At 38.4% G+C, this 23068-nt stretch overlaps 1 protein-coding gene and 1 long non-coding RNA gene across 19 annotated transcripts in view; one reads left to right on the top strand and one right to left on the bottom strand.

Moving 5' to 3' along the window:
• The window catches only part of LOC105948037, a 35100-nt gene extending 18236 nt beyond the window's left edge, over positions 1-16864 (top strand). Inside the window, exon 3 of the long non-coding RNA XR_001923915.2 lies at positions 15917-16864. This is a non-coding gene — a long non-coding RNA (uncharacterized LOC105948037). The remainder of the gene's footprint in view (positions 1-15916) is intronic.
• mef2c (MADS box transcription enhancer factor 2, polypeptide C (myocyte enhancer factor 2C)) overlaps positions 1-23068 on the bottom strand; it is a 167552-nt gene that overhangs the window by 75819 nt on the left and 68665 nt on the right. For 15 of the 18 annotated variants that reach the window (XM_031903947.1, XM_012968753.3, XM_012968569.3 and 12 more), the window contains 1 exon segment: positions 3863-4050. In XM_031903947.1, coding sequence (XP_031759807.1) covers positions 3863-3916 — 54 coding nt within the window. In that variant the 5' untranslated portion in view covers positions 3917-4050. 18 annotated transcript variants of the gene reach the window in all.

Here is a 23068-nt window from a genome sequence, read left to right as displayed (position 1 = left end):
GAAAAGCTAAAATAAAAAATGCCATACCAAGGTCTGGCATGAATTCAGTGTGCTTTAGCCATATACTGGCAATAAAGAAGATTTCTCATAAAATGCTATTTGAAGGTTATAGGCCCTAGACTTAATAAATAAATACTTTACCTATGCTAAACAAAAATATATCTCAGACATAGCCTCTTACCAGCCCTTGAAATTGCTTTATAAATGTTGATGACCATGTATATTTTGCCTCACTAAATGCAATGCTACCTGATTTTTAGCAAACACATTTATATAGGCAATTGTTACCAAGCTATATGTGAAAGGATCCTCCGAGTGCTAATTTCACCCTCATAATTGTAACAGATTGGCGAGTATCATGTCTTTTGTGTACAATCATATTACGGCTTATAAATTTACCTTTCAATGCACAGAAAGGATAATTGAGCTAACTGTATGAGCAATTAGTTGACTAACCATAGAAGACCCATTTCCGACTAATATTTGAAAAGTAGGACTTTGTCTGATGAAGCATGTAATGTGCCAATGCTATGATTTGTCAGGTCTTAATTAGCCAGACAAATGTGAGCTGCATTATGTAGCTCCCACTCCGAATCCTTGCCAAGCAGAAAAGTGGAGACAAACAATTAAGAAAAACAGAAAGCCAACCATGTAATACAGTCTGTCATTGCGTGTTCACTGTAGCTTGGCATATTTAAGCTTACACTGCAGATCACAGTGGATTCCGAAAAATGTGCCATGTGAGTTCTAGAATCATGATATTCTGCTATCTAATGGCCAGCAAGACAGATAACTATATTTCTATTTCTTAGGTACATAAAATATTCTAATGGAGGTGCTAAGCTATATATATATATATATATATATATATATATATTGTAAACAGCATCAGTTTAACTTAACCCTTTTTTCAAATTAATCCTAACTGGATTGTTTGAAAATTGTCTTTTCTCTCTAATTTTTTTTCTTAAATATATGTTATTTTCGATCTGGAAGTGCCTGAAAGGTTTGGAGAAAAAACCCCTCAGATATTTAATTACATTGGGCAATTAAAACACAATTACTAGAAGACAGCTAGTTATAGCTACATCTATTCTGCCACTAACAAGCAGCACATGCCTTTAGTAAGCTAAATGATGATGCAGAGGGAAGGAAGATATACAGAGGCCAAAGTGATTTTGCAGTGCCAGCACTTGGCATCTGTTTATTAAGCCAATAATACAGTGTATATTTCCGAAATGGGGTCTCTATACCCTTTTCATAAATAACTACACAACAGTTTTCCACTTTTTTTTTTTAACCCTAGTAAAACTATATTGTAAGCTCTATGGGGCAGGGACCTCCTTCCTACTGTGTCTTATACCACGTGGCACTTACTCCCTGTGTATTTATACTTATTTATTGTATTTATTATAACACTTGTCCTCCCTGTGTGTAATTTTGTATATTGTAAGATTGCACAGTGCTGCGTACCTTTGTGGCGCTTATAAATGAAGTTATACATACATACATACATTAGTATACTGCCATTTTATAATGTCCCTTTAAATAGAATGAGCTAGCTATGAAAGATAGGAAGTTGTTGTTAGGGACTGTTAAGACTGCACTTTCCCCTTATACTATATATTCTATTCTCATTTCATAATGTTTTTAGACACATTTTCTTGCACTTGAGACAAGTTCAGAACACAGTGGAATAGAGGATTGGGTTTAAAAATGGACAAAAACACACTTAGCTCTGTTTAAAAAAGTGCATGTAAACGTTATATATACATTTGATGCACTCGACATGTGTTTCTAAACACATAAAAAAAACACCCGTGTGTAAGAGCTGTGATTCTGTACTACTGAGAATAGGGTGATCTAAAAATGAAGCACGATGTATTGACTTTTAATGTAACATAATAATGGGGTTTTTATTATCAGGTTATATTTCTCTGCTTCTGGTTAGGGCTCTTATACACAGTTTTTTTTCTGCACGCATAAAAAAGCATATTTTAAAACAATAAAGTGCCTTTTTGTGAGTTCAACATGCATCTGGTTATTTTAATGTATTATGAACATGTGGTCAACATGTAACAATGCAGCATGTTGTGTTATTTTATAGTATTATGAACACATGTTCAATGTGCAACAATGCAGCATGTTGAGTTGTGTTGCAACACAGGTTTGGGTGCTGATTGGTTTAGGTGAACGCAAACCTGTATACCAAAGGTGCGTGAACAAATAAATGCCAATGCGTAAGTGCTCTTACAAAAAGAGTGTGCAAGCACGAGCACACAGCTAGCAGAGAACAGTGATTAGACGCAGGTATTTAGCGCCGGATTGATGTGCTAGCCCTGTATGTCCTTGGGCAAATCACTTAATCTTCCTGTGCCTCAGGCATCAGAAAATGACACTGCAAGTGCTAATTAACAGAGCTCAGAATGCCACTGAATGCCACTGCACTGGGGGTGTGTAAAATAAATCAGAATGCAAAAGAATAAAGGACTCAATTGATTAAGTAAATGCTTTGTAAATAAAGCGGATACACTACCATTGGTGTGCAATTCTCTGTAACTACATCACACTAATTCTAGGAATCTGTTACATTGCACTTATGATATTTCTCAAATAGGGACACAAAATAATCATATAGAGAATGTATTAAACGCCACATGAAATATTAAAAGAGGGGGGTGTCACTTTAAAGTTAGTATGTTGTTGACTGAATTAATCCAAATAATTAAAAAAAAAGTTTGCCCCTTCCCCAGTTAAAACTGCCTGTTAAGTCCATGAACCCTAGCAACTAAAAGCACCCCACACTAAATATATATACTGTTATGATTAAACACCTTTCTCTATAATTTACAACTGACAAAAAAGGGGGAAACTGATGTTTAGGTTAACTTGGACTAGAAAGTGTGTTCCTACAGTATTAATTCTTTGTTCCATATTATTTCAAGCTTTTACTTTTCACCAGTTCTTCGCCCATAGTGACTTCAGTCAATTATAAAGGTTCATAAGTAATTAATAAAGGAAACCTCACCATTTCCTTTACTGAGATGACACTACTTTGATAGATGAATCAAAAGCTGATTTTGCTTCATATGCATGAAAGGAAAATGAGCATTCATTCGGCATTACCATCATAAATCCTTGTTTCTTAACCTTGGGACCTCCAATGTTGCAGAACTACAACTTCCAGAATGCCTTCACCTTTCATTCTGTGTTGAATGATTATGGGAGTCCTGCAACATCTGGGGTCCCAACATTAAGAAACCAAATCATGGCTCAGACATGGGATATTCAATATTCTAATTACTTCAGAAGTGACATTTATAGTGTCAAGCAGAAGCCCCTAGTGGTAGAAACCCTGCACTAGAGTCATTGTGCCAACTAAATAGACAGATATGACTATATTATAGTACAGTAAAATAGAATTTGGTAAATGATGTGCAAATGATTGCCTTACTGAACAACACTACATCTAAAGGATGGTGGGATATGATCAGAGAACTCTGCTTACAAGGCCTGCCCCAAAGGGGATTTACTACTGTATTTAACATAATTTTACAACACTGAGGGGAACTACGTGGCTTTCCAGCTGTTGAGCTACCCCAACCATTCCACAAATGGCTGTCACTGGGTTCTGGGAGTTGTAGTTGAGTGGCGCAAGCAATTTGTGCCTATCGTGCAGCGTAAGGATAAGAGGGTGTAACTAACTTCCAGAGTAGGTTAGTGGTGCTGCCATACTGCTCCTAAGTTGTGTAATGTTCCTCTGATGTGCATAGTAATAATAGATAAAGTGCCCCAGGGCTTTAGTACAACACCCTTATGCCACTCAGGGCTGTTCTATTATATTTCAAATACATTTTCTTACCTGTCGGTTACGTTCATCCATTATCCTCGTAATCTGAATCTTTTTTCTCCCCATAGTCCCCGTTTTTCTTTCTTCTCTCGTCCTTGAAACAATGTATTTTCCCTTCTTCTCCAACTTTCTTCCTTTCTTTCAACAATATTTCACCTTCTTAATTGCACTTTTCAGCACGCAGATCCCGACATCCGTTCCTAAGAGAAAAGAAGGCAGCAGATTTTACCGCTATGGGCTTATAAGTGGGAAAGATCACTATAATGGGAGTAGGACAGAATACGAATATGCTAGAGATATCTAAACAGCTCAGCATTCCTGGATAACATAGGTTCTAATGTAAGGAAGCTTAAATAAAGGATATTAACACACATAAGACACAATACCAATGTTTTAAAAACAAGAGGATAAAAGTGGACTGCAATTAACTCATTAAGGGCAACTGACTTTGTATCTATTTAGTTTACATTGCTAATAGGTGTACTTTTTTGGGGATCAGAGCAACGTGCAATATACCCTGTGCTGGGTTATGAAATAACGATGAGCTGCTAAACACAATAAAAAGAATTACGTCTCCGTTTCTGTGCCACTGAATATGAGATAGTGTAAATAATAAAAAAGGAAGTCAGTTTTATGAGTTCATTCTCCAAATCCACATCTTATTGCAAAGTGAAACTGAGACTATCTGATCGGTTCACTTCTAATGCCGTTCCCTCGGTTTCATAAAACAAAGAAGAGAAAAGTCATTATTTCCTCCTGCAAACTTTACGTTGCATTTCACTTTTTTTATTTCTCTAAAAGCACCCCAAGCCCAGGCGGCAACAAAGTGGTTAAGTTAACTCTTTCTGTGGGCACAATAACAGCCATAGGCAGAGGGATGTCCTTTTTTGTGTCTCAAAGCCAAACCTGATAGATCTGCACAACACATGATGTAACATTAAGCCGATGTCCTGGCAATTTAATCCATTGTTTGGCTCCAATTCAAAGCTGCTGAGGTAGAAAAGCTTCTACACACTGGAGATGCTCCCTGAGACGTTGCTGGCTGCTCTGAATGAACACAGATCCGGTATCCCCTCACTTATTCCCCTCACTTGAACTAATTCTTGCAATAAAATGCCCTTCGGGCAGCTCTCATTTACATTATAGGACAAGAGAAACTGTACAGCTAAGTTTATGGAGGCAGACGTATTTTATTCTTAAAAGTAGTAGATCACCTTTAATTTAGTAATGATGTATGAGTGCTATTTTGAGACAAACTGCAATTGGTCTTCATTTTTTGATTCATTTAGCTTTTTGTTCAGCACCTCTCTAGTTTGGAATCTCAAGAGTTCTTTTGGTTGCTAGGGTCCACTTTAACCCAGCAACCAGGCCGTGGTTTGAAAGAGAGAAAATAATATAAATAAGGGCCTAAATAGAAAGATAATAAAAAGAAACAATAACATTACAATTGTAGCCTCACAGAGCAATAGTTGTAATTGCTGGAGTCAGTGACCCCCATTTGAAAGCTGGAAAGAGTCATAAGAAAAAGGCAAATAATTAAAAAAACTAACAAAATGAAAAACAATTGAAAAGTTATTAAGAATAGGCCATGTATAACATACTAAAAGTTAACCTGAAGGTGACTAACCCCTTTAAATAGTGAGTTTCCAGTACAGCAAGTTACTTTTTAACTTTTAAATATAGAGACAGTGGGTGAGTTTGTGGGCTGTGTGCAATGTTTATATACAGAGAGAGTGGCCAAAACAACAAGGTAAGTTCAAGATCTGCTGAAAGTGGCGATGGCGAGCGTGCCTCTTAGTGCTGAGTGCTGCTGCCAGCCTGGTTGATGTGTCATGTAGTATCAGCTACACTTAACCCCTAAGGTGCTAAGCCAGTTTAGTCATCAGTTTTATTTTTTAATCCAAGGCAAAAAAGATGCCAGGACTGATCCTAAACTTTACTTAGAAAGATAGAAATGAAAAATAAAAAGAATAAAAAGCAATAGAAATATTCCTACATCTTGCAACTAAAAGCCCAGCGTGCACATCTCTCCCCTTAGCAGCCAGATCCAGAGTCCTTACAGGCAGCCCTCCGCAAGCACATTACATACAGCACGAGATGTTACCGGATTGGATTACTTCTGCTCTTCTGCTCTGACAGCGCTCTTACCTCAGACATTAAGTTAAAAAGAAGTTCCCAAGCACATGCAGGACCCAAAGCAGCTTAATAGGCTTTCTCTGTAGCCGTAAGCCAATCTGCTAATCCTCAGCAAAGGCATATGGAGCGGTTTCCTTCCCTTTCTTTCAGCTGTAGCCAGCAGTGCCACTATCCTCTTACAGCCCTATGCCTGCATAAGCTTCTGTGCACGCCGGGGTGGAAGGTCAGGCTGGACATCAGACATGATTGGCTGGCAGCATGAAAGCTTCTTTATGGATCACCACTGTGGAACCCAGTGAGGAAGGAGAAATCACAGAGCCTCAGGAAGGATACAATCCTCTCCCAGTACAGTAACAGAATGCACAGTCCCTCCCACCCCAGCTTATCAGTTCGACATTTCCACACTTTCCAATGCAAACCTTCAGAAACATCCCAGAGTTTAGTAAATAGTGGGACGGATGCACAAAAAGCTGGATGAAAGCTCCTTTTCACATCCTGCCCCAGATGCTGCACACTGGCAGGAGAGGCACATTCAGTTGTGAGAGGAGGGATGAGCAGGGGAAGCACAATTCTCTGGTTACAATACACACAGTGAAATTATACGCTGTCTCTTTAACACTGAGGTGGTAGCAAAAAAGGTGGCCCCCCCACGGAAACTTTTTTTAAACCTAATTTTCAGGTGTTTTTAGATGTACATGTTACAGTAACAGTATAGAAATTCACTGTTATCCTAGCTTGCAGGCTTAATAAGAATATTATACATATGTAAGTACAGTTATCAGATATGTTATCTAGAATTACAAGAAGGCCATCTCCCAGACTCCATTTTAATCAAATAATTTAAAATTTAAAAACATATTTCCTTTTTCTCTGTAATAATAAAACAGTACCTTTTACTTGATCCCAACTAAGATACAACGAATCCTTCTTGACGGCAAACCAATCCTATTGGGTTTATTTAATTATGAAATGATTTTTTGCAGACAAAGTATGCAGATCCAAATGATGGAAAAACCCTTTATCCAAAAAAATCTGAACAAACTAGATATCAAGTCCAATACCTGTATGTATAATTTAAAAAAATGGCTTATTCATTTCTATGGGATTTTTAGAAGTGCATTTATCAGTGGGTGAGAGTAAAGGTGGCCATACACGGGTAGATTTTAGATGCTGATTCAGGTCCGTTAGACCGATTCAGCAGCTTAGACCCCTACGGGCCTACCCAACAGATATCTGGCCTAGAATTGACCATATTTAGATTGGGAAAGTTTAATTTTCTGTCAGATGGATTGCACTGGATTGTTGCAAATGATCAAAATAGCCCAATATCACCCACTGAGCACCAGACAAGTGGATCTTACTGCGTGTGGCTACCCTTAGCATCCACCAATTGATAAGTATGCATCTAAAAATCCCATAGGAATGAACAGGAAGAGGGTAAATTTTTCTTAGGTCAGCTCTAATCTTGCATTTTGATAAATCTGCCCCTTAGACCGCGAGCCCTTGTGGGCAGGGCCCTTATCATTTCCAGTCTCTGTTTGTCAATTTAGTTTGTTCAGTATCTCAAATACAGAGTTGTGGAACTATCATTGTTGTTATTTGCAAGCAATTATATATTTCCAGCCTATTCTTCAGCCCTATGCAATATAAGGGTGCATACATAGAACATACAAATAGCACACATATATTGACAGATACCATCAGTAAAAAGGGCCCATCTCAACAGGGCTCCCATTCCAAATATGTAAAAATATAATAACAATAAGCATCATAGTCCCCACATTGCTGCAAGTGCAGAATGGGATTCACATTACCACTAATGGAATAAATTAGGATCATATCTAGCAGCTGTCCAAATGATATGCGCAATGCTCCACAAATGCAGATGCCTGGCGATACTTGAAATCTATTAATTTTTTCTTTCCCAATGTGTCATGTACATTGTGTTATTCTAATTAGCAAGCCGGTGTTTCTAGTTAATTATTCTAGAATATGCTGGATTTGATGGTGAACATCACATGATGGTACTAATGTAAGTTTAGACGTTCACAATTAAAACAAGATGCTCTGATACGGATCATGCGAGATAGCAAAAAAAATATGCATGCCAACAAAAATGGCTAATAAGCTTTATCATGATTACAGTTTGTCATTAATGCACGCTTTATACATATAATACAGTGAAATTCCTTTTAGAATGTGCACACAATATATGTTTTCCTTTTTCATATTATTAGAAGCAGGGCGTAACTTGTTTGCAGCATGGTGGGTGAGCCCAAGCCCTACATGTTATGGGTATGAATGGTCACACCACAATGTGTTGTACTGTGTGTTCTCTCTAAGCTCACTGCAAGAAAATATGGTTTAAACAATGCCTAAAACATTCATATTCAGATAAAGTAAGGGGCATAATATTCCCTATATTCCATATGATGCACACAGACATGTCTAAAATCATAATCTATTTGATAAATGGACTTGGAAAACAACGGGATCTGAGAATGTATTATTGTGTTTAGGATCTATCACAGATGATTATAGTTGATTGTGTTAGCACTGAGTTAAGCAGGGTATAGAGGCATCCAGCAGCTAGGCAGATGTTTGCTTGCTGGGGATGATAGATGATTACCTACCACTGTCTTGGTATTTAGTTAGAGAGAAACACAAAGACCCCCATACTACAAGCAAATCAAATTCATGGCCTCCAGCAGTTGAGTGGTGGAGAATCAATCAACAGGGAAAAGCAATGGAAATCAGTAATAAACCTGTTGCACGCTTCTAAAATGAACTGAGATCACCAGACCTAGAAAATGAGCGTGAACATAGAAACCGAATGAGTCTCTGCTCTTTATTGTAACTGGCCACCTACTGTTGTGGCACTGTGTATCTATAAATTGGCCACAGTGTTTTGGGCACAAATTGTTTGTAGCAGGTTCTAAGGGGGCAAAGGTTTGTTATAGTTGCACCCTGAGTATATGCTTAAATAAGGACATTGTTTTGCACCCTTTTTCATGTGAGTTCCTCCAAAAAGCATGTTATACAATGAAAAGTACTAGTATGACTGGTGAAAAAGGGATGACTATGGAAGAGTAAAGCAGATATACGATGGACAGGTTATCTACGGGTTCTGCCAGGATCAGCAACACTTCTAGAATGTCCAGCTATTATTCATTTCTGTGCAGTTTGCCTGCATTTATAAGAAGTGTTCCTATGATCTGGTTAGCTCACTCAGCATTTCAATTTGTACTCATACTGTATGATTTACATCAGTCCATGCTGAGCTATGAACGCAACGCAACCACTCTGCTCACTTCCAGACCTGGCCCTGCATGTATAGGCTGCTGTATGCAGGACTCTAGGTCAGTGCTGTCCAACTTCTGTTGTACCGAGGGCCGGAATTTTTCCGACCTACGTGGTGGAGGGCTGATAATGGAAGCCAGTTTTGACCACTCCCCTTTTTAAAACTGAAACTGAAACACTTGAAACCACACCCATGTTATCACATGACCATACCCATATTAATGGTTGTAGTACAGCAAAAACCTGCCACACTCTGCCTTCCCTACCATGCCTGCGTGCCATACTCTGCCTTCCCTACCCTGCCTTTGTGTGTGCCATACTCTGCCTTCCCTACCCTGCCTGTGTGCCATACTCTGCCTGCCCTACCCTGCCTTTGTGTGTGCCATACTCTGCCTTCCCTACCCTGCCTGTGTGTGCCATACTCTGCCTGCCCTACCCTGCCTGCGTGCCATACTTTCACTGTGTGTGCCATTCTTGGCTGGTTTGTGCCATACTTGGCCTGTGTGTGCCATACTCTGCCTGCCCTACCCTGCCTGTGTGCCATACTCTGCCTTCCCTACCCTGCCTGCGTGTGCCATACTTTCACTGTGTGTGCCATTCTTGGCTGGTTTGTGCCAAACTTGGCCTGTGTGTGCCATACTCTGCCTGCCCTACTCTGCCTGTGTGTGCCATACTCTGCCTTCCCTACCCTGCCTGTGTGTGCCATACTCTGCACACACAGGCAGCCTACAGTGACACAATGCTGGCACTGCTCCTACAGTCTGCACAATAACTATATATTAAAAAACGTTTTAATTGCAGTACCACCTCAGTATATGTTCTTTTTGTAGTGTGCAGGGTTTATTTGTGGGTTTCTACTGCTCCTGAGGTGTGAACAGGGGAACAATGGGGGTGATTACAGCCTGAGACTGAGGTGTGAACACTGCAGGGGTTGAACAATGCAGGTATTAAAAGGTGTGAAAAACACAGGGGATTACATATTTAAACAATACAGCCTGATTACAGCCTGAATCTGAGGTGAGAACCATGCAGGGGGGCAGTTAATCACAGTACTGATACCATTTAAAGATTACACAAGAGTAAGCCATCAAAGCAGCCAGACAGGTGGGGGGCCACACAGAGGGGGGTCGCGGGCCGCATGCGGCCCGCGGGCCGCCAGTTGGACAGCACTGCTCTAGGTGACCATTACGTTTACAGTGTGAGAGACAAGCTTTGAACAAGGAGTTATGCAGCAGCTTTGTAGTAAAACACAGCTATGCAGCTTTAATTTATGGGCTTAACTCCACGGGCGATTTTGATCAGATTTTGCGGGCTAGATTTTATCTGATCTTGTCATGCAACACTACACAACAGCATGAGATTTTGTAGAATCCTACAAAATCTGATCTCCACAGCTTTAATGTAAAGTTGGATGGTGTGTTTTGTTCCTGCATCTACATCTGACAGTCAATGTATGTCAATGAGAAAAAAAAGTCTGTCAGACACCATGAGATTTTATCTGATGAAGACGCAGCATGCAGTGTTCCCTTCCAACTGGGGCTTTGTGTCGAATGGCAAATCTTTCATGTACTTTACACATCAGATTTTTTTTATCAGTCCCATTATATTTTGACCCATGCGACTACATACGACTTGTAGGATGCGCTTTGTCGATCTGACACCATCCTGCAAAATCTTCAGTGGAATTTAGCCCTATCTGAAGGGCATTAGGAGCAAGTCATGTGATTATCAAAACACCAGGTCCTTCCAGCTGAGTCTTTTAAAGGACACTTTTCTACTACCGTGATAACAACATATTTATTTTATACTGTATTTGCTGAATAAGTATCGACTCTAGGCTTATGTTTCACAGTATAGTTGCCACCTTTTCTGGTAAAAATACTGGGCTTCCTATATTTTTATGGTTTTTCCCTATTAATATCATTGGTATCAAGCAATATTTACTGTGAAATAAATCAACTATCCCTTCTTCGCAAATATTTATGTATGTATGTATGTCTCTTTACCCTAACTATTGATTTATTGTACAAATGTAAAATTATATACATACATACATACACCTATGGGCAGAATACTGATTATAGTAGTGAAAAGGTAATGCACCATCATACAAATATCGGTTTATAAAAGAAAATGTCATTTTTTTTTTTATGGTGCGTTAGAGAAGGCATTTCCCCTCAGTGTCCCTATGTAGGTGGCTTAGTCAAATCTGGCATAAAATTTCCCATTTATTTTACCCAGCCTTTTACACAGTTTTTTCAGCAAATTTCATTTTACAAAGCATAATAAATAGGCCCCTAAATCTTTTGTGTAGCGGAGAAATATATTACCACTTCCAAAATAAAGGATTAGAATGTTGTTTTGTTTTGGGTAAATCAATACATGTAAGAAACGTCAATCAAGTTAGAGGAATTACGGAAACGAAGAAACAGGAACATACACAATGCCAGATCCTTTCATTTACACTGTATATTTTAAAGGTGAAGTATCTTGTCCATATGTCGGGGAGCTTATACATTTAAATAAAGACAAATACTTTGTTTGAAACTGAATGTGATTAGAGGATCAGGATCGGGTACAGGTATGGGATCTGTTATCTGGAAACCCGTTATCCAGAAAGATCTGAATTACAGAAAGCCTGTTTCCCAAAGACTCCATTTTAATCAAATCATTCCATTTTTTAAAATTGATTTCCTTTTTCCCTGTAATAATAAAAGAGAACCTTGTACTTAATCCCAGCTAAGATATAATTCATCCTTATTGGATGCAAAATAATCCTATTGGGTTTAATTAATGTTTTATGGATTTTTATGGTATAGATATCCAAATTACGGAAAGACCCCATATCCGGAATAACCTTGGTCCTGAGCATTCTGGATAACTTGTCCTATATCTGCACTAATTTTCACCTGTTGCTCAGCAATACCCTTGCATAGAGAGTATAAGAACAGTGCCACTAATGCACCAACCTATGTATGATAGTATAGATTGGTAAGTATAGGTTGTGTGTGCTGGGTTTACTTGGATGGGTTGAACTTGATGGACTCTGGTCTTTTTTCAACCCTATGTAACTATGAAGTAAGGCACAATCCACAAATCGATGGACTATCTACTTTAATTTCTTTAAAGGTTTTTATACATACAAAATGAACTGGAGGTATGAAAACCTTTGCTCCTAATTAGTTTCAGAACTACAGTTCCCAGAATCCCCTGCTATACTGGCATAGGCTAGCAGTGTAAATACCGTCTCTTCCTGGTCACAACCATTTTTAAAAAAAATTAATTTGAGTGTCAATTTGCTAGAAGCCGAGCTAAACAAATTCCACTAACCTCTTCCAAATAAAATGCTGTATGACAGCGCGTTCTAGTTCTGTTGCCAATCAACCTCCTGTGCTTCAACCTCATTTGCTACCTTCCAGCCCACCTAATTTGTGCAGTGATTATCAATTATTCCATTGGTTGCTCAGTCAGGGAGTAAATCAATTGTGATTTAAACTCCATTGAACATGCTTTAAGTGAGCTATCATTTACAATCTCCGTTCAGGCAACATGAAAGCAATTGAACAGTTTGCATTTCGCCTTCTTTTTCTGTGAGCGCATGGCAGTCTAAAGGTTTTACAGTCATTTGTGTTATTTAATAGGATAAGAAGCCAATTCTTTCAACTCAGAATATGTTAATGTGGAATTCTCAGAAAATGGCAAGTGACTTGACGCAGTAAGTGTCTGATGGCTTTGCCATTTATAAAAGTTACTGGTGCATAACAAACTCATGGTTTAACATCTTCGGGCTTGGGCTGTTTCACTAAATGACAACGGTACAGACTGGCATGCTGGAATCCCCTTCCCTTACTCAATACTGGGGGCATTCTAAAGTAAAACAACAGCTTCACTAATAGAAGGCTTTTTTTAACATCAAGCATGGAATCTTACTAAGGCTTATATATAATGCAGTGGTTCCCGAACTCTGAGGCTGGCCCCCCTACAGGAAGGGTGACGGTATGGAGCAGCCTAGAAGGGAAAGAATGGTCATTTTCTCAACATGGTAGACATGAAGTGCAGCTTAAAGTGAGTTGGGGTGAAATTTAGTGTTAATGTGTATTTTGCTGTCCTAAATATTTATGTATAGAAGAGGGTCCCACTTTAAAGAATGGACCTTCAAGTGGTTCTTGAACTGATAAAATCTGACAACCACTTCTTATGATTGTCTTATAATTGTCACTGCGCCCATCCTGCCTCTTCTGATGAATGATCGGTCATCTGCCTCTTGTGATGGATGGTGTACAACTGCGTTTATTGACACTGGGGGACCCTGGAGCTACCACCACCCCAGACCTGAAGGTCCATTCACTTTTGTGCCCGGTGACAGAGAAGGGATGTAACCTCCACTCTGAAAAACCTAGACTCAACTTGCACCAGATTTATGTCAAAATGCAAGCAGGTGCAACTGCAGCGGGCAGACTCGGCTACAGTTATGTTGTAGTTATAGGGGATGTGCTGCATTATGGGTAAAGAAATGGAGATTTGCTTCCAAAATTGACCTTTGCACACTTCATACATAATTAACCCCCAAGGTCTCAAGCTTGTAGCCCACCATATTCTGCTAAACCACATACAACTCTCCAATGGTTAGGGCATGCTGGGAACCTCTGTTGGTGGGGGCTGCCCTTGCAAAACAAGTGAGTGGCCCGAGTGAATTGGGGCAAATAATACCACAATAATAATATCAGGTACGCAATGAACATGCCACATATCTATGTACAGCACTGTATAATAAAATTACTGTTTAGTTACAGAAGACAATATGTCATCCTATCTCTTTTCCATTACCAAATGCATTCATGAGGGCTGCAAACTGTTAATATTATGTTTAGTCGCCTTCTTCCTTGAGCCTGACAGGCAAATTCAATTAAAGCAGTAATCAGCATTAACATTGGGGTTAAGATGGCCTAAGCATGATTTCACTCTGGCAGAAGCTGTGGGGCCTACTAAATGTGCCAACCGGTCATACTTTTCTTCTCATTAATAATACTGCCCCCTGCTACACATTGTGATGAGAACTACTCATGTTGTCTGTGTCTCTGGCTGTGGCACTTACACAATCTCTTACACAATTCTAGATCTGTCAGTCTGTCACGGAATATTTAAAAAACAATGAAATCTCCCTATCTTCTAATGCAGGTATGGGACCTTCAGAATGCCCGGGACTTGTTATCTTTCCATTATTTGGATAATCATACTCTGTCTACTAAAAAATAATTTTAACATTAATTAAACCCAATAGGATTGTTCTGCCTTCAATAAGGATTAATTTAATTACATCGTAGTTGAGATCAAGTACAAAGTACTTTTTTATTATTACAGAGAAAAAAGAAATCATTTTTAAAAATTTTAATTATTTAGTAAAATGGAGACTATGGGAGATGGTCTTTCCATAATTCTGAGCTTTCTGTATAAGGGGTTTTCCAGATAACAGATCTCATACCTGTACATTAAAGAGGAATAAGTGGATACTCGATACAATTGTAGAAACAAAAACCTTTATAATAGTTGGTGGTAGGAACAGACAGAAACATTTATTTACCATTTATCATGAGAATTCAGATGGTGGGCAATAAGTTACAGTTGCGTAAGGATGATATTTTAGTGTAGTGTTGCAAGCAGTGTGGCAACCCCCGCTCATGTTAATTAATGCAAGTATGCAAAGAAGGAAATCTGTGATGATTAACCTATGCTCATATGCTATTAGCATTTATAGCAAAATGGAATAGAATAATGTTTCTCCTTAGATATAATGTATATATTCTCCAGAAGTTACAGAGAGGGTGAGATTGTCAGATGGTTTATGGCACAAATGGGGGGAACAACAGATGCCTTGCATTCTGCCCAAGTAATTTACATTATATATATATATATATATGCTATCTATCTATATGCTGTCTACCAATCTATCTTCTTGTCTTTCTATCTATATGCTGTCTATCTATCATCTATCCATCTATTTATCTATCTATCTTCTAGATACATAGTGATATACCAACAAATAACAAACACACCCATATATATATATATATATATATATATATATATATATATATATATATAGTCATTTCTAGGGGCCCAAGGCTATAGCAATAGCAAAATTTGAAGACAGCCAACATATATGTAAATTGGCCCCAACAAAATTTAAATTTCTCATATTCATATACATAGAAATTAATGTATTATTTGCTTTGCGCCTTGGGCAAAAAACTGCAAATTACACAAGAAAGCAACATATTAGAATAAACGAATGCAATCTGAGGCAGGACTTGCAATTCGCTAACAGTTTATGTCAAACGGAACCAACTTGTAGCAGCAGAAAGCCAGAAAGCAGAGTGCTGTTAGGAGTGCATCATTGTGCATTTTGCAAGGCAAACACAAAAATCAGACTGCTCACTAAAAATGAGGAACTTCAATTTCGCAGGCTTCTGTTCACCGTATGTTGTGGCGAGAGCGCAGAGCAGAAGGAAGAGTGATTTAAGCCCTCTGCTATGGAAAATAAAAAAAAAAATCAGACGGACAGAAGCTGATCATCTGCCCAGAAAAGACTATTTACTAAATGTCTCTATTCTGTCTTTCTGTCTTCTCCAGTTTGCAAGACTCTCAACAGAATGGCAGGAAACACACACCAAGTGGTCACGGAAGGATGTGATGTCAGCAACCACGAACAATAAAAGGTGTAAAGGTGCTTCCTTCCCTAAACTGTTCCAGAAGTACAAAATGGGAACCAAAACTCGGCACTTCCTTCTCTGTGCAGAAATGGCTGCATTTGCCCTGCAGCAGAACCCCAAGCACAGGGCACGTCAGGAAGACATGGAACTAACTGGCAGCAAATTGTCAAAAAAGCGTCGGCTGGAGAATTCTTTTTTTTTTCTTTTTTTTTTTTAGACTTTGCCAAAACAAGAACAGAAAGAAAGAAATGTCTGAACAAGAAGAAACATTAGAGGAGCTAAAAATAATAATGAAATGATGGGTGAATACAAATAATATTGGCCTTTTCTAAAAAAAAATAATTGCGTTAAGCTGAAGAGACTGGGTTTCCCAATCCCTTAAATGGGAAAGATAGTGGGTGCAAACAGAAGGAGCAAGAGAATACCTACCCATATCCTTATGCACTATTATTCCCAGTTATCCAGCCACCCTACCTCTTAGAGCTTACAATCTAACTTTGCTACCTGGGGCTGCAGCATATTATGTGACTTGCCTTAGGCTACTTTTGACTTCTCTATACTCATGGTGACATTAAGTGCTTCCAGCTGGCTGGAAACCTACAATTCACAATAGCTATAAATAATACCTCAAAGCCAGTTTAAAAGCCTTAGGAGGTTATTTGGAATACAGCTGAATTTTTTTTCATATATAAACAGTAAAAATTCACATAATAATGAATATGGTTCTTAGAAGTGCTACATAAAGTCGACTTTTTGTTCCATTAAAGCAAAATAAAAAACTTTTCTCGCTATGCACGCAGTATTTTATAAGTATTGTTAGCGGTATTCTGGCATAAGGCACCAAGCACCATTACAAAAGTCCATCCATATGTTCATTAAAAAGGAGGCTTCGTCTAATCAAACTATTTGGAATTCCTTATTATTGCTAGATAACTAAATAAAAGTATATTGGAGATAGGTCACTAAAATGTGCACTTCTTTTGTAAGTAAATATAAAAATAATATTGTTATGGTTAACTTAACTCTTGGCAAAAAATGTATATACAAGGTATTATGTTTTTCCCTTTATGCAGCACAGCACCGAGGCTCATCTATAATCCTGCTGATAAGGGCGCTTTGCATTGCTAAACATTCAAGGATTTTAAGTGCAAAGCAAAGTGTGATAACAGGGTAACAGCTGAATGAGAATACATTCCATGGAACTCAGGCAAAGGGTTCATGCACAAAGTGTGTATATATATTAGTATGGGAATCTTACTGCTCGCTGGAACGATAAAATATTATTTTAATAAATTCCCATCCTTCACTAACGCAGCGTATAGTATTGTAGCTTAGGAAAGCCCATCCTGCAACATCCAGCATCCCACAAAGAATTTAGGTTTTTGGCACCACAAGCTGAAGGGGAGCTGATGGGGAGATATATATATATATATAAGAGATCCTGTATATAATATATAATATGTATAGAGATATATGTAGTCATGGGACCTGAATGCTTGGGACCTGGGGTTTTCTAGATAAGGGGTCTTTCCATAATTTGGATCTCCATATCTTAAATCTTATAAAATAAATATTTAAACATTAAATAAACCCAATAGGATTACAATTCCATATGCTGCAGTAGGAGCAGCAAAACTGAAAGTAAGAATTTAAGCAGAAATTGATGTAAGTGTAGAAAATTTACATACCAATGGTATAACACTTGCATAGCTTATGTAGTTCTACTAACTTGCCCAGTTTTTGTAAGTGTTTACACTAACAGTGCCAATATCTACACAGGGCTTTACAGGCACAGTACAGCATTCCTGGCCCAAGCAAAGCCGCCCCTGTGCAGCTTACATTCTAAGTTGCCTATTACATCCACTATGGGCAGTTTTATTAGAAGTTGATTAATTTGCCTGTGTGTGTGTTTTGGAGTGTGGAAGGAAACCCAGGCAGACATGGAGAGAACATACAAACTGCTTGTAGCTAGTGCCCAAACTGGAAATAAACTTAGGACCATAGAACTGCAAGGCAAAATTACTACCCACCGTGCTGTTGTGTTCCCATTAACGTAAATGTATTGCGCTACTGAGGTTTCAAAACTCCGGCATATCAGAGTTGTTACATTCGCCATTGTCTAGCAAAGAGTGACTCAACATTATTTTAAATGTCTCAGCAGCTGGCTACTGAGAGGATGCTGGGAGTTGTAGTTCTGAGCAGACATAGGATGCTAATTCTTGCTCTGTGGGTTCACTTTGATTTTCGACACAGTTGCACAAAACATGCAGTAATATATAAATGTATTGAACAAATACAAAATACCAGCTCATTGTGCATAGAGAATAGCATGCTTGTTTAACTGCAAGAACAAATGTATGAAATTTAATTAAAACTAGAAAACGGCACCCATTTGCAATTAGCAACGCTCTATAATCCTTGTGACAATGGCACTTTAAGCCTCTCTCAACACTTGAAGGTGCAATAAAAAAGTGTGTTTGTGATTGGAAAATCATGAGTAACACCAGGTCTTTTTTTTTTGGGTCCCCTTCATTCTAAATCACAATGTGCACCATTGACAATATCTCCAAAAAAAATCCCTTTGCAGCCAGAGGGCCAGAAGTACATTACAGAGGGAAGGAGTGAAAAGATTCCTCTGGCAGAAAAGGGGTTACCTCTCACAGCCTGGAGACAGATTCAGGCACAATATGCAAAGATGGCTTGCAGAACATATCAATCTTCCCTAGAGCCCACGACAGCTGAAAAGTTAGCTCTAATATTTCCACTGCTACTTTTTTCCAAGGACAAAGAAGATAAAATGTATGTCAAATATGTAGAAAGGCCGAACTGGAAAGGGGGGGTAAAAAAAAAGAGAAAATGTGAACAGATCGAGAACACCTGCATGGTGTTACATGGGTAAGAAATTACCTCTTTTATCTGCTAGATTCATAAACATTTACATGGTTAGAGAGCTAAACGTCTAATGTCAGTATAATAGTTCTGAACATGTAGAATCTAAGCTACGTTTTATCTCTCGGGATTAAAGCAACATCTGTTCTTTTTTTTTTTCCTCTTTTTTTTCCGCGCTTCAACACTTGCAAAGCCACGGTCGTATTGCATAACATGAATTCTGCAGAAAAATTCCACTGATTACACAGCATTTATAGAAAAACATTGGTTTGTGTGTCAAACAGAAAGGGATTCAACATAAAACACGGGGCTGGAAATTAAACACGTTTTCCTTTGGTCAGCGTCCAAGCGCATTACACTGTTTTTGTAGGAAACTGAGCAGAAGTCCTTGCTCCCTTTTATCTGCAATATTTGTTATTTTAATGTTCCACATAATTGCCACTTCAAGCTGATTTCTAGTAAATACCTGTTGAGGCAGGCTTGTGCTAACACAGGAGGTGAGCAGATCCACAGTCAAAGAAATACAAAGATCTATAACAATAGTGGAACCATTGCTATATGGAAACCCACCAACCAGAGAGCTTTGTTTTTCAGTTCTGTGCATTCTATGTAGTCCTGTTACCCATTCTATAAAAGCTTGGAAGCTATTGCCCAGAGGAGCTATACCTCTATGGAGATAGGGTTAGTAAGGGGCATTAGATGCTGGTAGCCCTAATTGAAGATATAGTCTCTTCTGTAGTACAATGAGGCAGGATCAGATGAGCTTTCATCTTTATCATCTTTTCATCTTTCATCCTTATCATGGATTGGCAGATCTGTCTCTTGGTTCCTACCAAGGTTACCATCTTTTCTGGAGAAAAATACCAGCCTTTCTCTATTTTTATCTTTCTACTAATCAAGTGCCATTCTTACTGGCAAGCTTAGTCCTGCCCCTTAAGTCTGGCTCTGAAGTCATAATAAATAGGAAGAGGATTGCACAGTATAAGATGTTCTAAGAACACAAGCATATATTTTGAAGCAGTTACAGCTCGGCTAGGCTAATGAGGGGTCTCTCCAGGTACCCACCTACAACTACTTAGAGCTCTCTCCAGGACCCCAGAGGTACGCACCTAGAACTACTTATATAAACGTATAACCATTGTTTCCAGAGGAATTAATGTGTGTAGTGACATGAATGGTGTTCATAAAAAAAAACTTCCCAGCAGTCTGGGTGATAAAAGGTTAATGACAAATCACTGTATATACCATCATCTCTACTCCTGCATAAAGCATCAACATATAACTGAACATTTGCCCTACCATTTGCCATATTACAGACTGGGTAGAAAACAATGAATTGGGGAACTCATTAGAAACATAATTTCCAAGGCCAGTAACACATGATCTTTTACCCTGACAAAATGATAATTTGTAATGATAGGTTGGCTTTGTGCTGTATGAAAGTAAAGCATGCTACCTGAGCCCAGTATCTACAGCAAACACGTGCTACGGCTCAGTCTTGTTTTCACACAAATTGTGTCCTGTGCAGCGAACCATGTCCCTACTCCTCCCACATGTCTCAAGAGACTTCATTTCCAGTAGACTGTCCTTGCTGGCACACTTTTGTTTCTTGGTAAATACCGTTTAGAAGGCAATGTGCAATGCAAAAAAATTCACAGCAATAGTAGTCAAATCGAAAGCTTCGCTCATTCGAGATATATTGATGTATATGCACATTCACACTAACTATAATCGTTCATCTGCTTGATAAGTCCATAATAATTAAAAGTTTGTATAAAGTAGATTTCATATGGAGTTACATTTTATAAAGTCTTCTTCTTTTTGACTTATACATGGCAGCAGAATTCATTTTTTCTAAACAATGGCACCTATGACAGAGCACCTAGCTTTCCAATTCACAGTGGAACAGTATGTGTATGAAATAACAGAACTGGACTGGGAGCCCAAATAAGCCCTGGTATTTCCATTACACCGAGGCCTAAACAACCCCCTCTCCCCCACCAGCCCAGTAAATAGTAACTGTCTATGGCATCTTACCGCAGTCCCTCTGGCATTTGCCAGAATCCATAGATTGACTCTGCCTAAAGAAGAGTTGTGGACAGAACAAAAAATGTGTAAAGCAGAATCTGTAAGCTGAGTCTGTAACAAATTTACAAAGTGAATGCAACAATAGTGCCCCTTTATGGCTAATTGGATTTGATTATGATGAGCATTAATTTCCACCCATTACGACTGTCTATCTGTTTGAATGAGGTAATGATGATTTCTGACTTGCTCTATCTCTAGGCTTGTCCTAGCTAATGTCTAGGACAGGCACTGGGGAAATAAGTATTGGTCTAAAAGAAGACTTCTGCCGGACAAGCAGATTAGGGGACTGACACTAGGATCTCAATCCTTCGTTACCAGGGTAAACCACTACCTATGGGTTCCTATACAGTACAGGCTGGGAAGCAGAGGTAAATGGTTGTTGTATGCCACACAGTATATGATGAAAGCAGTTTGTAACGTACCAAAGAGCAGAACAAGTTTCATACTGGGCTTCAACTGTCACAACATTCCAGAAAGAGCACAAGATTTTGGGGTGGGCATAAAACTTATCAATATGAGTAACCCAGCATTTTCTATATAAATGGCAAATCTGGTTCTACTTTTAAAACAATTATTGATATCCTACTTCTACTAATTTTAGAACTGGTTTTATGTTTCAGACCTATTCAATATCTTAATTATGCTGTCTGCTAGACAAATCAAACAAGACCAGTATCTAAACAGCACAAAAATAAAGACGTTCCATAGTGCTGTCAAACCACTCAGAGAGCCAATTTGTCACTTTCCCTCCTTTTTCTTCAACTCTTTTCGCATCCTAATCAACCTAATTAAAGCTTTGTTCAATCAAACCCTCTGATGAAAATTTGCATTGCTCTATCCCACAGCAGTATCTTTAAAACAAGAATTAAATGTGATCTTCTGACAGCAATTATTAAATGATCCCAACTGGCCCCAATTATGGCACATAGAGCATGGGCCTCAATGTATTCCAAAGCACTACACCCTCTCCATCACTTCCCAATCCCTCATTACCATTACGGTTTTTTTTCAAAGCCCAATTAAGCATTGGTTTAAAATTTTTTGTCCAAAAGAAACTACATATCCTTTACTAATGCTAGACATTGTACTAAACTCCTACTAAACTCGTACCTAATATATATTAGGTTATATACCTGAAAGTTGACTTTGGCAATACCTTTGAGAAGCATGGGCAATTGAAAAACCCAAACAGGGCACATATTATAATGCCTATTTTAGGCATAGAAATGCTAGCAGCATGTTTGGCATTAACTATAGTTTCTCACATGCTACCAGCCTCCTACAGATTATTGTTGCCACCTTTTCGAGTAAATGTTACAAGTTGCAGTAGGGCAGTGACATACAAAGAATATGTATCTGGCAGGGGACAGGATGGGGGAAGCTGACTATAAAGACTGTATAATCTAACTGGATTTAGGACATACCTGGGAAGACAGGGGGGCATAACCAGATGATCCATGGTCGTAACAATGGTAGTCTATAAATATACCAACAGTAATGTTGCCTACTAGAGATCATAGGAACAATATATAAAAAAAACCAACAAACAGCAATGATTCTTGGGAAAATTCACAGAAAATTCTTTAGATTTCCCCCTTAAATGCAGCCTATAGAAATAGAAGCTAAAATCACAGGAAGGCTAGGGCCCCAACCTAACCGATGCAATTGAAAACAGAAAAAACACAAAGTTAAAGTTCTATTTAGTCTAAATAAACACTTTTTAGCAGAATGACCTGCATTTTATTCAAATATTTCTAACACCTAAAATACTAAGGTTTTAGCCAAATTCATGTTAATAATTGCACGCAAAAATGCAAAATTTTCAGTTGAGAACTACATTTAGATTAGGTATATATTGGTTTTGTTCACTGAAATTGACTTCCCTGCTTTATTTCCTTCTGGGTTTCCTTGGAATAACACACACTTCATTCTACTATCTCAGTATAACATTAAAGGTGATCTTTTTAACCTTCATTTATGATCTAATTTATTAACATATGTTGAGTGTTGAGCTGTGGCACAGCATTCACGTGCCTCGACATCATTAATTCAGGTAGCCTAAGGATTTAAAGATTATTGTGTGCTGCATTAGAGA

The sequence above is a fragment of the Xenopus tropicalis genome, chromosome 1 (assembly GCF_000004195.4).
Source record: "Xenopus tropicalis strain Nigerian chromosome 1, UCB_Xtro_10.0, whole genome shotgun sequence".
Lineage (NCBI taxonomy): Eukaryota > Metazoa > Chordata > Amphibia > Anura > Pipidae > Xenopus > Xenopus tropicalis.
This window is presented reverse-complemented; position numbering and strand designations above follow the sequence as displayed.